The 17,007-nt window shown below is 40.4% G+C and overlaps 1 protein-coding gene across 1 annotated transcript in view; it reads left to right on the top strand.

Annotated features, from left to right (window-relative positions):
* LOC144783810 (unconventional myosin-Ig-like) overlaps positions 1-17,007 on the top strand; it is a 1,420,229-nt gene that overhangs the window by 449,250 nt on the left and 953,972 nt on the right. The window contains exon 9 of the mRNA XM_078662555.1: positions 403-548. Coding sequence (XP_078518681.1) covers positions 403-548 — 146 coding nt within the window. The remainder of the gene's footprint in view (positions 1-402; positions 549-17,007) is intronic.

Genomic DNA, 17,007 nt, shown 5'->3' with positions numbered 1-17,007 from the left:
AATGACGCCGTGAAATCTTATAGATTTCACTGCATCACTTCTATGACTCTTTCTTGCGTCAAAACACCCCCCTTGCATATATTATACCTGGTGCAGGTATAATGTGGCGCAGGGGTTTACAGAGTGACGCATCTACCTAGATGCGCCACTTTGTTAATATGGTGCAACAAGGCACATTTTTTACTCCACTGGTGTGTCACAAAAAGTAACGCACCAGCGGCGTAAAAGTGACGCAAGGGCTCATAAATAAGCCCCACTGTCTACAGAGATCCAGAAAGATGGCAGCTTATCCATGCTCACTCCCTATCTAACTTGTGCTCTTGTGACTTCTGTGGGTGTGCAGAGAAGGACATCACACTTGGAGGAGGACCGCCTCATGTCTTCTGTCTTCCTGTTCCGCAGGCCATCTACGAGCGCCTTTTCTGCTGGATTGTGGGGCGCATCAACAGCGTCATTGAGGTGAAAAACTACGACGCCCGGGTCCATGGGAAGAACACAGTCATTGGAGTGCTGGATATCTATGGCTTTGAGATCTTCGACAATAATAGGTAAGATAGGGAGGGAGAGCCAAGTACGCTAAGTGATGGACGCGAATGTGGCGAGAGACTGGAGTCGGTGAAGAGTTAAGGGGATGAGAGTAGCATCTGATAAAGGGTAGGTAGCAACAGCAATTCACCAGAGAATACGGCTAAAAAAAGCCCTGGTGACTCACTGTGCGCCGCAGACCTTTGAAAATCATCTCAGAGGGATTCACTTGTGTGGTTAATGGCCTGGAGCTTGGAGAGCATGTGGAGAGGGGTCAGTCAATAAATGTATTGAAAGGAGGAGAAAGAGAGGGTGCTGTGAAATCTGGGAACAAAGACAGACGGAGAAAGAGTCAGGAAGATAAATACATAGACTCGTAGACCCCGTGAAGACACCAGTTGATGTTTTCTTTTTCTCATGCTCCTAAAAGGCTCCCTCTGCGAGCACTCATCGGCTCATCCTCGCTGCTGAGATGGGGCAGTGTGGGCAGTTGTTTATTAACTTGTCTCTGTCAGTCATGCTGGTACTTTGTATGTGGGGGAAGATTTGTGACGTGCTATGTGTGATGTGCTCTTTCATGGGGGCGAGCTTGGCTCTTATGATGAAGGGACAGGGATGGAAATTCAGGCATACAAACAGGCAGACATACTGCTCACAGAAACATATACCATGTGTGTATATGATGTATGTTGCAGAGTGTAATATGCAATTTATTATCATTGCGTAGGGTGGGGAGGGGTCATAACTCAAGGCAAGAGAGGCGATAACTCAAGTGTGTCATGATGCCCACTCCTCTTCAACAAAGGTGATACATATCATATAGAGTTCATGTGCTTTATGCCATGCTGTTTTTTTTTTATTGTATAGAAGTCATAAAGAAATGTATTTAAACAGAATCCAAGGAGTTAAATCCAGATCAAAACTTCCAAGACGTGAAAGAGAACAGCATTCCGGGAATTATTTCAAGCATACGGAGCACAATATGTCATCTATACATCAGTAGTGACATCACCAATGCTGAAAAACCCAAGTCCAGCATGAAGATAAAGAATGTGAGCAGTGCTTGATTGTATGAGTGTAGGACTCCAACCATCCTATATCTACACACCTAGCTTCAGATCTGCTGGAGGATAAGCCGCAGCACAGCTTGGAATGAATGTAAATTGTTTCTCGTTTTTTGCACAATCTGTGCAGGTAGTATTCATCTCAGCAACATCAGATCTTTTCTTCTTTGAGCAGTCTCTAGCAGATAAAAATAGCAAATTCTGGGACACGCTGTGTTTCAAATGCCTTTGCTCCTTCTTAGGGCATTACCAGTACTTTGGAGAGTTCTGGAAATGTTGGTGCAATCCTTCATTCTTTCATGCAACTCGATTTAGGTCTTTCTAGCTACCTTATTTTCTGTTTGCAAATCATGCTTCATGTCTGAGCCTTGCTATATACTACAGGGTAGACCCAATTAACCGCCAGGCATCTGGGTAATAATACATGAAATAATAAACACGATGCCTAAGGAACAATAGCGCAAATAATTCCAGGAAATAGATACAGTTAATTATCTCTTCCTAATTTAGTTTATTCTTTTCGAAATAAATCTAGAGCTTCTTTAAGCTTCTTCAACTAGTGGCAATCCAGAAAGAATTTTCAAGCTGATTGGTTTTTATTTTCTATTTAATAAACCATCTTTTTCCCAAAAATTGATTATATGTTATTTGTTACTGTTTTTTTAACACATATATATATATATATACACACACAACTCATACTTATATACATATATATACAATATACAAACAAAACAATATATTTATGTACAAACAAACATACATATCCTTGAACCTTTTTAGGATTCTCTGCCCTTATTTTTACAAAAAGGACGCTTTCTCAATCACGTATAACCAAAAAGACATTCCTTACGAAAAGGTCACCATAACGAAATTGGAGCATCAGAGGTATAATCCTTTACGCTCTATTATTCTTGTACTCCTATTAGGTTCATTTTATGTATTCAAAATTTTGTAATGGTGCCTTCAACAAACTGTCGACGCGTTTCAGCCTTTCTACATTTCAAGCATCATTCAAGGTTCCGCCATCATCAAGTTCAATCTTATGCCTCTTCCAATTCACAGTCTATCCTTGTTTTCCAGCTTTTATCAATCGGAGTTGCCTCCGTGAACACGACTGCGACTACCACTTTCACCAAATTATCCGGACGGGTAGTTCGTAAGTCAATTACAGTGTTCCTCTTCTATGCGTTATAACTGAGCGTATTCCCGGGCCGCCATTACGATCCACCCTGTCTGAGCCTTGACATGCAGTCACTCCTCACCTTTTGAACCTCCATAGGCTTCGATCAAGAAGCACATTATATCATCTGTGCATCTGTCACAGAGGTCTTCAGGAAGGCACTCAACTGTCTTAAACATCTCATTGTGGCTTCCCTTCCCTCTGACCCTCTGCAAACGCTAACCTTCTGCACGACCCAGTTATACAGAAGGGTCAGCATGGTGGTCGTTGATTTTCATGTTTGGCTGGCAAACACAGGGACCAACTCTCCTTTTCTGGAAGGATTTGAAAATGTGTCTCTTCTCTAATCCAGTCTGACCGCTTCCCATGGTCCTTGTCAGCCACAGTGGCAGGGAGCAGTAATATTTAACCATGCACTATCAAAATTTAAATCAGCAAATTCAGTCAGTCAAACCAGAACATCTTGCTTCGTTAAATGAATCAAAATTACAAATACCTAAGATTGCAAAGTATCATTGAACTGTCAGCTCAAGAATTGGAAGATGGCTTGGGTTCTCAAGATAAATATGTCACTGTAACAGTGACAGTGTTATATGATACTATAAATATCAAAACTAGTTTCCTTCTAAGTCACCTGAGTAAGCATCCAGAGCAACATCATAACTCGTCATGTAAGCAGTGAAAATCAGGACATGGAAGTCCCACCAATCAAGTGAAACAACCTCTCATACTAAAGCCTGTAAACCATAAAACAATCCAACTCGCTCAAAGCAGAGGGCCAAAGAAAAGAGCAAGGCCTACCAAGAACTACTGTCACAGCACAACCAGACCAACCTCAAAATGAACAGTTACTCACACAGTTAGTCTTCGAGGGAGTTCTCATGACCCCCAGGAATGATACATTTTGCATTCCAAATAGTGTTCCTTCTTTCTTCTTTAAATTTCTCTTCTGCAGAACTAGGGTCACAAGTAACATTTCCTTCTGCAACGTAGGATTCTCTCATAAATGTGGAGGTGAGATCCCTGAGGAAGACTCCCACCATTCAATCAATCAATCAATCAGAACACTTGTAAAGCACACTACTCACCCGTGGGGGTCTCAAGGCACTGGGGGATGCTGCTACTGCTCAAATAGCCAGGGGGTTTGAGTAGTCTACTGAAGGTAAACAGGTCCTGGGTCTGCCGTAGGAGGATGGGGAGGGTGTTCCAAGTCTTGGCGGCGAGGTGGGAGAACGATCTACCGCCGGAAGCCGTTCTTTGGATGCGGGGGACGGTGGTGAGGGCGAGATCGGCGGAGCGGAGCTGGCGGTTGGGGGTGTAGAAGGTGAGTCGTTCGTTGAGGTATGCTGGTCCGGTGTTGTGGAGTGCCTTGTTTGTGTGGGTGAGGAGCTTGAAGGTGATCCTCTTGTCCCCGGGGAGCCAGTGCTGGTCTCTCAGGTGGGGTGTGATGTGGCTGCGGCGGGGGATGTCGAGGATCAGGCGTGCAGAGGCGTTCTGAATCTGTTGTAGTCATTTCAGGAGTTTGGCCGAGTCTCCTGGGTAGAGGGCGTTTCCGTAGTCCAGCCTGCTGCTGACTAGGGCCTGGGTGACTGTTCTTCTTGTTTTGGTGGGGATCCACCTGTAGATCTTGCGGAGAATGCGGAGGGTGTTGAAGCAAGAGGATGAGACGGCGTTGATCTGCTTTGTCATGGAGAGAGTAGAGTCGAGGATGAACCCCAGGTTCATGGGAGCATCAGTTGGCGTCGAGGCCATCAGCACCAATATGTTCGCCAACACGATGACACAACATGTCAAATGTGCTCACATTTATCGGGGGAAATGTACGGCAGGAAGGAAAAACAGCCAGACTTTTTTGAGGTGAACAGCAAATCTACATACATTACATCGCTTTTAATGCTCTAGAACTCAGAACAGGAGATATTTACTGCAATGAGTAAACACCTTACCCTTTGATACTAGCATTTACTAGATGATTCAAACTACACCCCCTGTTTCAACCTACTCAACTCAAGGGCAGAGTGAGTGTGTCACTGTGTGTAAGAGGTACAATGGTTCAATCACAGTGGATAGAGCGAACCACAAATTGACTTTGAAACTGCACAGAGATTATTTGGTCTAGAAATGTATAGTAATTTAGTTAAAGCTTGTGAGGATGTGGAAGCAGGGCTATCATGCTATAAGGTCTCATTAGTTTCGCATAATAAGGCATAATATTTTGTACAAACGGATCTACCTTTTTAAAAACTCTCTGTTATGGACTGAAGTTTGAATTCATTTTGAAATTACTGGCACTACCATGCTAATATCCGTGTATTTTTTTTTATATTTAAGCATTTTCTTCAAAAAATGTCTTTTGTGCAAGAAAATTAGAACAAATAACACAAGACGTTTACAAACCGAGCACTGTGCAAAATAAAGAGGCGATAGTGATGGAAAAAAGTAAATGTTACTTACTTTTAATCCTAGTTCTGCATTGGCGGTACACAGAAAAATATTTTTGAAAAATGTATTCAACGTCTCTTGAAAAAAGAAACATCTTTACTGTTTTTCAAAACCTTTAGTATTTTTTCCTTCAGAAAAGAGTTCACTTTTTGTGAAGTGCCCCTCCTGTGGAGAAAGAAGGCCACTTCCGACCCACGTGCCTTATGTGTAGTCTGCTTATGTCCATCCCATGCTGTAAAAGAATGTCCTTTTTGTCAAAAAATTAAAAGAGAGTACTCAAGTACAGAGGGAGAATTAACCTAAGAGAGAAATTGGAGGAATAAGAGAGGAGGAGGAGGAAAGGAAAACCAGAGAAGAAAAGAGGAGGGCACCTCTATAGATCCAGCTTCCTCCCATGAAAAGATCCTCCAAAGAGGGAAATCCAAGGAGAACAAACACCGTAGGTGTATGTGTAAGCACAGGAGATCACAGTCTACTTCTTCAAGCACGCCTAGACATTGAATACTCTGTCGAATTGGTAGACCACTTAAGGCTACATGTGAACATGGAAAATCAGCCACATCTCTGGTTCAAATCTTCACCTATCTGGGAGCATCTCTGAATACCAACAAAGGAAAAGAAGTGTCTCCTTTGGGGGAAAGAGTGTATTCAGTTTTTCAAAGCGTGATTAGGTATTACATGGCGCAAAACCAACAGATAGACAAGTCAGCTCTCTGGATGCACAGCCTCCTGCATTTTGTTCGTACCGAACACGTTGCTCCACATGAGACCTCTACAATAATGCTTGGAAGATCACTGGACGCAGGATCAAGGAGATTGGGACAACAGACTCTCATTAAATCAACAGTCTTTTGAGTGGTGGCTTAACAAGAAAAATCTTCAAAAAGGAATTCAATACCTCCATTATCTTCCAACTCGGACTATCCTGTCCAAAGCTTCTGTCAGCAAATGAGAAGCCCTTGTAGTCAATCTTGCAACTAAATGTCAGTAGTCTCCACAACAACAGCTTTACCACTTCAGTGTTCTCAAGCTCAAGATAGTCCACCTCATCCTCAGAGCTTTTGGTAGTCCTTGAAACATCTATCTCTTCAAGCAGTAAACCAGCCAGGTCTCCAAAATTACCAAGCAGACTTACTGAGCAGATAGTTTAAAAAAAATCATAAATGAGAACATCAACAGCGATGTTTTGAAGTTTACCTTTCAAGAATGGGGTTTCCCAGAAATGTACTTATTTGCTACCAAACAAAACGTGAAATACCACAACTATGGATCCAGAAAGTTGGACCCTCAATCAGTGGGCAATGCTCTTTTGATGAATTGTTCGAACAGATATATGTATGGTTTTTATCCAATACCATTCATACTGCCATTGTTCATTAAATGCAAAAGGTTTCCCTCAACCATGATCCTGATTACTCCAGAATGGCCAAGACAGTGGTGGTTTCCATATCTACTTCATCTATCATTAAAATCCCCCAAGAGACTGAGACTACCATGCAACCACAATCTACTGTCAAGGGTGGGATGGACAATGCTCCATCCCAACATATAATCTTTGAAATTGGCAGAATGACTCCTGAGGCCACACAGTATGGATACTTAAATCTATCACCTGATTGTATGAAAATTCCCAAAGAAACTATCTACCAGGAGAACTAATGGGCAGAATAGGAAAAGATTTATGGTTGGGTGCCCTGACAAAAATCATGACCCGCGCTCTCTTTCGCTCTCTCTCTCTCTCTCTCTCTCTCTCTCTCTCTCTCTCTCTCTCTCTCTATGTATATATATATATATATCACCAACAGTCCTGAATCAAGCTACTGCTTACTTGAACATCCCAGGTACAGACCACAGACGCGCAGAAAATTCAATTCAATGAGTGCTTTATTCCTCCGTGTGTCAGCATGACGCGTTTCGGCTGTGTCACCACAGCCTTGTTCACATGACCCTTCGGATTTTTTTCAAGTGTTTAAATAGTGACTTCCTGTTTGGGTAGGTCACATGGCTATGGAGCTAGACAAAATACTCTTACAGTACCTAGTCACTTTAAATAGATCTAGTAACGTCCTGATTGAAGTTTATACATAAATAATTAAAATAACTTATATAAATAATAACAACAAATTCAAGACTATATATCATCCAACCACAGTATAAAAACTGTACAAAATAGTAAAAACAATTACTGCCATTATTTCTACATACTATATACACAGATTCCCTGACTGCTTGATATGTTGTCACATTAACGCCCAGTGGCTAAGGTCCTGTATGTAAACGTCATATATCAGATTCTCAGCTCCAAAAGTTTTTTGCCATATGACTACCTCAAATTAATAAAGTGCTTGTGCAATGAGTTCTTAAAGTGCAAATAGTGCAATGTGCAACAACTCGTAGATATGATATTAAAAACCTCTCATATCAAAATCTCAGGATTAAAAAATGTCTACCAAAATTAATATTAGTCGGCGCTAAATTAGGGAAAACCTCATAGTTTCTCCTTCCAACACTGTACAATCAGTTTATAGCTACTAAGCTAAAGTGCAAGTGCATGAATCACCAGTGCTGACCTCTTATTTTTCACATTCAGAGAGGCCAATCCTATTTCAATAGTATATTTATCTACTGCTGACTCTGACACCCCTCTTATTAAAGTGCAAGTGCATGTTGATGGGCTGACCTCTTATTACTCTCATTCATAGTGGCCAGCTTTACCTCAACAGTATCTATTTACATTATTAACTCTGATACCCCTCTTAATGTGCTGATTTTACATATATTTGACAGACCTTTCAGATACTGATGTTACCAGGCTCTAATCCTAGAGTTAGGGATTAGGGGAAATATCTTCTTTGCTTGCAGAGACAACATGTGTCAAACACGGGCCTACTGGAAGATGAAATAATAACCCTGGCATAGGTTCTGCACGTAATATCCCACTGATCTTATTGCCTATACTGTTAGTTGTGTACACCAGTCCGGGGATTATACTCCCATACCCTCCTGATTAGAGAAAGTTATGTAGGTCTTCCCCTGTGTTCAGACCTTTTGGAATCCTAGTGTCTAGTAAGAGAATGTACTTAGATTCTAACTGTCTGAGTTGTTTTTCTCTGTTACCCCCCCTTTATACTTTTGGGTACAGAGTCGATAATATAATAACTCAGATCATTCAAATGTTTATTGTGAACCAGGCTGAAATGTCTGGCTACTGGGTAACCGTCATTGGAATTGACAATTGCCCTCAAATGCTGCAGAATACGATTAAAAACCTGCAGTTTCGTGCTGCCGATGTATTTCAACCTACATGTACATTCTAATACATAAACTGCATACTCAGTGCGGCAATTATATAGTCCTTGGATCTTGATAGGACTATTGTCAAATGCAGTGTAGTACTCACTGGTGTTAAAACCAAATTTGCATGCTCTGCAGGATATGCATTTGTAAAACCCAGCCATATTAGACAGCCAAGTAATGGAACTGACCACCTCCGGACTGGATTTTACAAGTGCATCCCTCATAGAGGGTGCCCTTCTAAAGGTGATAGCTGGTTTATCAGATAATATTTGGGCTAGGGTTATATCTGTTTTCAACAAAGGCCAATGTTTTTTGATGATCCCCTGGACTTTTCTTTCCTCAGTACTGAAAGTCGTAATCAGTATGATCTGTTCTTGTTTAGTGGTGGGATCTGATACATCTGTCATAGTGCTTCTCTTCCTAGATCCTGTCAAGTTATTCAAACATTCTTCTCTACTATGACTATTGGCCTTGTTCCTAGCCTGCTCTAACACCCACAATATCCCCGGGCAAGAAATCTGTCATGAGCTTCCTTTTGACATATTTCTAAGTCCACCTCAGAGCTACAAATTCGGCGCATTCTTAAGAATTCCCCGTACGGTATACCAAGGATCAGGTGCCCTGGGTGTGCACTTTTGGCATGCAGGATTGAATTCCCAGCGGTTTTCTTCCTATGCATTTTGGTCTGAATTACATTATCAGTCACATAAATTTCTACATCAAGAAACTGGATATTAGTTTTGCTTATTTCTGCCGTGAACTGGAGATTCAGATCATTCTTATTAATTGCCTCAACAACATTTCTGGCCGATTCTTCCGTGCCCTTCCATATCATGCAGATGTCATCAATAAATCTCCAAAACTGGATTACATTAGACTCACACAGCAGTTTGTGTGTCCCCCTGAGGACATGTTCCTCCCACCACCCAACATGTAAACACGCATTGGTTGGGGAGAAACATGTCCCCATCGCGACACCCCTCCTTTGCTGATAAATTTCCTTATTAAAAACAAAAAAGTTATTATTTAGACACAGCTCTATCATTCTTAAAATCATTGCATTGTGCTCTCTATGAGTAATGCTGCGCTGGTCCAAAAAATACTTCACTGCTGTGAGTCCATCCGCATGTCTAATGCTGGTGTAAAGTGCACATATATCTAAAGCAATTAAAACATAATCCTCTTTCCATTCGATATTTTCAAGCTTAGACAGAAAATGTCCAGTGTCTTTTATGAACGATGGTAAGTCCTCCACAAAATCATCTAAAAAATAGTCTACATATTTAGAGATTGCCTCCAAGAGGCTCCTTTGAGCAGAAATGATGGGACGCCCAGGGACTGGTGATACCTCTTTGTGGATCTTAGGAATAAAGTAAAGGGTCGGGGTCACCGGAAAATCATGCTTGCTCAATAACCCCTGCCTTTTCCATTGATTTAATTCTTTGTGCACAATGTCTTTAAGGCATTTGATGTTGTTAAAAGAGCCCTTACTGTAGCAATCCTCATATATATATATATATATATATATATATATATATATATATATATATATATATATATATATATATATATATATATATATATATATATATATATATATATATATATATATATATATATATTTATTTATTTTATATATATTACCTACTGGCGGTCGCCAGTAGGTAGTTATAGTTAGGATCGTTTTCCATAGGAAATCCGCAACATTCTATTGGGAATAACTTTGGCGCCGAATGACGGATCTGCCTGTAATTTTCCTTAACTTTGCCTCGCTGCGCTCAGCTCCTTCCCTGAAAGTTTCGGGGGGATCCGTCAAGCAGGGGCCGAGATAAAAGGGGGGTCCCAAAACGTGTTTTCCCCATGTTAATTTCCATAGGGCGGTTGGACTCACTTTTAGCCCGAACGGCTGAATGGATTTCCACCAAACTTGGCAAAATTGTAGGGACTGGTACCCCGATTTTACGAAAATTAACTTTGAAAAAATATATATTGGGCTACATTGGGCTATATATATGTTAGAGCCCAAATGTAGCCCAATGTAGCCCAATGTAGCCCAAAGATGGCCACCAGAGACAAAAAAAAACAAATGTAGCCCAAATATCAGCCAGATGTAGCCCAACTATAGCCCAATGACGGAATGTCCCAGAGTGTTCTAAAGAACAACTAGAGCACTAACAGTCTTACTTATGACAAAAGTATGGCACACCTGAAGTCATCTTGATTGGAATAAAGTGTTAACACTTAAACCATTTAATTTGCAAAGGAACAAAATGAGGGGGTTCATTTTGCCATAGAAATTATGATTAGTGCTGAAGAAAGAAAAATTAGGGCACATTTTGAGTGACTTCTCAAATCCTCTTATATTTCATTAAAAAATTCTGATATGCAGTCTCCCAAGATGGCCACCAGAGACAAAAGAGCCCAAATGTAGCCCAAATATCAGCCAGATGTAGCCCAACTATAGCCCAATGACAGAATGTCCCAGAGTGTTCTAAAGAACAACTAGAACGCTAACAGTCTTACTTATGACAAAAGTATGGCACACCTGAAGTCATCTTGATTGGAATAAAGTGGTAACACTTAATACATTTAATTTGAAAAGGAACAAAATGAGGGGTTTCATTTTGCCATAGAAATTTTATATATATATATATATATATATATATATATATATATATATATATATATATATATATTCCATACCAGAAAGGAATCGCGGCACACTTCTTGGTATTTCACGCAGTTACTTTATTTGACAAACGTGAGGTAACAACTCCTACGCGTTTCGAACCGTAGTTCCTGTTCACGGTAGTATAAGTGATTTGTCCCTCTACTATTTCCATATTTATATCACTCCCCGCCCCTGTCATTTACTAGGTCATGATGGAACTTATAGTTTTTTAAATGTTTCAATAGCCGTGTAACTCACAAGCGTAATTGAAAGCGCTATCTCCCTTTAAATGTTGGGAACGCCTTCCGTGTAGTAACTCAAACAATCCTCGCTGTATATGCACAACCCACACTGTGAAATGCCAAATTGTAAAGCAAACTGTAAAGCACAACGGCTATTGAAACATTTAAAAAACTATAAGTTCCATCATGCCCTAGAAAATGACAGGGGCGGGGAGTGATATAAATATGGAAATAGTAGAGGGACAAATCACTTATACTACCGTGAACAGGAACTACGGTTCGAAACGCGTAGGAGTTGTTACCTCACGTTTGTCAAATAAAGTAACTGCGTGAAATACCAAGAAGTGTGCCGCGATTCCTTTCTGGTATGGAATTTAATTGAGACACTGCCCTGGTCTCATCGCGGGCACCAACTGGATTGAGCTCCCGCTGCGACAGGACAATTTGTTTGCTGATATATATATATATATATTCACTGAAAAAACCATAGGTTTCACACCAGTTATAGTTAGGAATTAGCATTTAAAAAACCTATTAAATTCACTGAAAAAACCATAGGTTTCACACCAGTTATAGTTAGGTGGAAATTTTACTCACATAAAACCATTGAAATTCCCACGTTATAGTTAGTTGGACTCACTATAACTTGCGCGTGCAATGCACTGCTGATGACGTCACATATTACATCACTCATGACATGGTCAGTGACATCACTCATGACATCACTGATGACATCTCAAATGACATCACTGATGACATCATCCAGTGAATGTGTATCTTTCTGAAAAATAAATATTTTTTATATATGTATATCTAAAGGTTGATGGAAGAATAAATGGGTAAATAAATGTCTAAATGGATGTTTTTTGTGTAAAATTGATTGGTTAACTGACTTATTAAATGTATCTTAGTGAATACATATATTAGCGAGTAATGTTTAAATATTTAAATATCTGTATCTGTGTCTCACTTTGTTTATAAGTGGCTGCATGGGTTGGTGAGTAGCTACATGAGTGTGTATATGGGTTATTAGTTGTTTTTTTGAGTATCAGTATCAGTGTCTGTATGGTTCGGTGGGGGATATTACTTAGGGCACAGATGCATGAATGAGTGACTCACTATTTATATGTATTTTGAAGACAGCATGTGTGCAAGACTGTATGGGTGGATGATTGTGTGTATGGGTGGGTTAGTGAGTATGTGTTTTTATAATTGATTGTTTAAGAGAGTAAATATGTTTCCGGTTCTGTAGAAGTATGTGTAGTGGTGTGTATATAGCAGTATAATCAAGTAAATGGTTTTTTGATAGTTTATTTGCACGTGTGAATTTGTGTGTGAGTAACTATATGGATGAGTATTAGTGTGTAACAGGATGTATAGGTGTATGAGTACATATGATGAGTAAGTACATGCATGAGTGACTATATAGAACTGTTGGTGAATGAGTGGATGTGTATGTAGATGTTGGAATTACCTAATAAGTTGTTGTAATTGGTATTGGTTTCTCCTTTTTTAAGAAAATGTTAGTTTCTATTTTTGAATGTCTGCCACTTTGTCACAAGGATGTTGTCATCAGTGATGTCATTTGAGATGTCATCAGTGATGTCATGAGTGATGTCACTGACCATGTCATGAGTGATGTAATATGTGACGTCATCAGAAGTGCATTGCACGCGCAAGTTATAGTGAGTCCAACTAACTATAACGTGGGAATTTCAATGGTTTTATGCGAGTAAAATTTCCACCTAACTATAACTGGTGTGAAACCTATGGTTTTTTCAGTGAATATATATATATGTCGATTATATATCTATATAGCTATATATATAGAGATAGATATATATAGATATATGTATTTTCACTGAAATAAATGGAGGTTACAGAGAGGGTATAGTTAAGCTCAGATTTAACTCCTACAAAACCAGTTAAATTCAGCAGTCATAGTTACCTGACCTAACTATAACTTACGTCCTGCAATGCACTGTTTATGACCTCACATATTACATCACTCATGACATGGTCAGTGACATCACTCATGACATAATCATGTGAGTGTAAGTGTTTTTAAGAGTTTATGGGTGTTAAACACAGTAAGCTACTACAAAAGTTAAATTAGTATACTAGGGACACTACTACTGAGTGATACTACTTCTGACAGATATTATGTGAGTGGCTGTGTGGCTGTATGTATCCTTGTGTGTATGGGTTTGTAAGTGAGAGTGGGTGTGTGAGAGGCTGTATGGGTGTATAAGTAGGTATGTAAATAGATGTGCGGATGAGTGAGATACTGTTCGAGTGGCTGTATTGGTGAATGATTGGGTGTGTCAGTGGCTGTTTGGGTGATTGAGTGGCTCTATGGGTGGGTGAGTGGGTGTGTAGTGACTGTATGGGTGAGTGAATGAGTGTCTGAATGGCTGTATGAGTGAGCGACTCAGTGTGTAAGAGGCTGTTTGAGTGGGTGTTTGGTTAAGTGACTCGGTGTGTGAGTGGCTATATTGAGAGTATGTGTCTGTGTGAATGGCTGTATTGGAGAGTATGTGTCTGTGAATGGCTGTATGGGTGAGTGAGCGGATGTGTGAATGCGTGTATGGATGTGTGAATGGGTATGTAAGTTGTGTCGGTGTGTGAGTGAGTGTGTGAGTGCTTGTTTAGGTGAGTAGGTGGCTGTGTTGAGAGGCTGTATGGGTGAGTAAGTGGGTGTGTGAGTGACTGTGTAGGTGCATGATTTACTAATTGAATTCTCCCCAGACGCTATTTTTTTAACTGATATTGGCTGTCAGAAATCTTAGCCCCAGATGTTCTTACAGCCATACCGCAGGGAGATGCCATTGTCAGACTGGATAGACCTGTGCATAGGGGAGGTGGGATTGCCATTATTTATAAGCAAAGCTTCCAGTGCTCCTTTTCGGAGATTGTTATCTTAGGTTGTGAGGCGGCGTTCTTCTCGCTTGCAATAGCGGGCAACTTTACCCTAACAGGGTTTCAAATATATAGGCCTCCTGGTTCGTCCTCAATGTCTATCGCCTCTTTAGCCAATATATTGCCAAACTATGTTTCACGGTACTCTAACTTCACAGTACTCGGAGACATTAATCTCCATGTTGAGGATCCTGATTGCCAGGCGGCTGCAGCTCTAGTCGCAGATTTAAATGCACTTCAATTAGTGCGAATGGTCAGTACAGCAACCCATAAATGGGGGCACACTATGGATCCAGTTTTTTCTAATCTCACCAATCTAGTGGTGGTCCCTTCCATTCCGCTACCTTGGTCAGACCATTTTGCTGTACCTTTTTGTATTCCAATATGCTTATTGATACCTACATCTTTCTCTCATCAGCCCTCCAAGGTTCATAGATGGGCCAAAGTGACGTTGGCTGCTTTTATGCAAGCACTGAAAGAGGACTGTCCTATTCTTGAGTATTGCATTGATTCAGCCGATTCCCAAGTGACAAATTCGATCAAGGTGCATTCGATAAGATAGCACCAGCCGCCACTTAATATGTCCCTAGAAGGATGAAGCAGTAAGCTGTATGGTTCAATGAGGAGTTGGCTATCATTAAGAAAAATTGCAGGCACTTAGAGCTCAATTAGTGCAAAAATGTTAATCCTGCTGAGAAAGCTAGTTACCGCTCTGGCCTGAAGGAGTATCTCAGACAGATTAAGATTCTGCGGTGTCATTTCTATGCCGTAAAAATAGAAACTGCTAAATTCTTCTTGGGAATTATTTTCCATAAAAGGCACAAGAGACACAGCAGCAGACCAGGGTCAAGCACATACGTTCCTGTAGTTTAAATTGTACGGTGGTGCAGCTACTCCCAACACCCGCTGCCAAGGGATGCACAAAAGTTCAAATGTCCATAGAAATGAAAGTGCACTCCAAGCAGAGTCAATAGAGTCAATTACGAAGAAACTTTTTTGAGAATTCTTCTTTTTATTCGTATTCTTCTTTTCATAAAAGAGGCACAGCCAATGCGTTTCGTTCCCCTAGTGCCATGGGAACTTCATCAGGGCTGTAACAATCGTAAAATACACAAACATAAATATAAACACATACAGAACATGTATACAAAATACAGAATGAACTACCACAACAAATATGTGATTAAACATTATAAAACATACATATAGATCCAAAGCAAAAGATAAAACACACACATCTTCTTACAAATCTGCACAACACGTACATATAAAAAACAAATACATAATTTAAATTTTAAGATTGAAAGAAATTCCTTTCTGACAGAAACATCCATGCACTATTACTTATAATGCACGTTGTTTCCTATGTAACAGTATATAAATATACCAATCAATATGCCATAAGGAGAAGGAAAGGTAAGAAAAAGAAAAAGGAAAATAGGAAACAAAATTGTAAACTTTAGGACGAAATTCTTCTTGTGAACTATTTTCCAAAGTCAAGTCACTCTCCTCTTTAGACTGGGTCTCGGCATTAGTCCCTCTGACCAAAGACCGTTGTAACATTCTTACTCAGTACTTCTTTGACAAGGTTGTCTCTAGCTACACCTCCATTTCCCGAAGAGGTCAGAAATGTTATATGCCTTAAAGTATGGTTTGAACCATCGGAGGATAGTGAAGCACCGTCTAGCTTCAAGGTTATCACATCAGAGGAACTTACTTTGAATATGTCTTCCATTAAATCAAGTGCACCTTCAGACCTTGCACTATTCAAATTGTACATATGCCCACTGGCTGATATCATTCAGTGCCACAACTTCTCCATCGTGCTGTACGCAGACAGTACACAGCTGATAATCACGCTGTCTCAAGATTCTTCTAATGATGCGGGTAAGCTCCGTTCCTGTCTGTCAGAAGTGGCCGAATGGATGAACCTATGCTGTCTGAAGCTTAACGCCGGAAAGACAGAGGTCCTCAACCTTGGCAAACAAAATACAATCTGGTCAACGGCCTGCTGGACTGAATCTCTGTGCAAGCTACATGTACCTAAGCCGAAAGTGAAAAACCTAGGCATCCAATTTGACTCTGAGTTATTTTTTATAATCAAATTACGAGACTTGCAGGACAGTGCGTTGGGATTCTGAAGACCTTGAGAAAAATCCTTGTTTTTTGGCCAGAAGCAGCCAGGAAGACAGTGGTCCAGTCTTTAATCATGTCGAGACTGGATTACTGAAATGCCTGTATCTTGGGGTGTCGCAGGCACGATTACGAAAACTACAGAGAGTGCACAACATTGCAGCTCGGCTGCTATTAAACCTACCTAGACGCTCACCATCGGCCTCAGATCTAGCAATGTTGCACTCGCTTCCGGTAAAACATCGGGTGTCCTTTTAAAGCCATGTGCTGTTGCCACAAAATTCTAAACTATGAAGGCCCTGAATATCTTCACATTCTGATTATACCTTACTCTCCTAAAAGAAATCTGAGATCAGCTAGTCCTTCTCTTGCATGCATCCCCAGAATTAAAAGAGCCCCTATTGGAGATTGCTCCTTCAACTACTTGGCGGCAAAGATGTGGCACTTCCTTCCCCTTTAGCCTAGGCAAGAAAAATCTGAAACAGTTTTTCACAAGAATTTAAATGCATGTTTTTTCAGGTCAACTTAGAA

Source organism: Lissotriton helveticus, chromosome 10 (genome assembly GCF_964261635.1).
Source record: "Lissotriton helveticus chromosome 10, aLisHel1.1, whole genome shotgun sequence".
Taxonomy (NCBI): Eukaryota; Metazoa; Chordata; class Amphibia; order Caudata; family Salamandridae; genus Lissotriton; species Lissotriton helveticus.
Note: the sequence above shows the minus strand (reverse complement) of the source record. Positions and strands in the feature narration are given on the sequence as shown.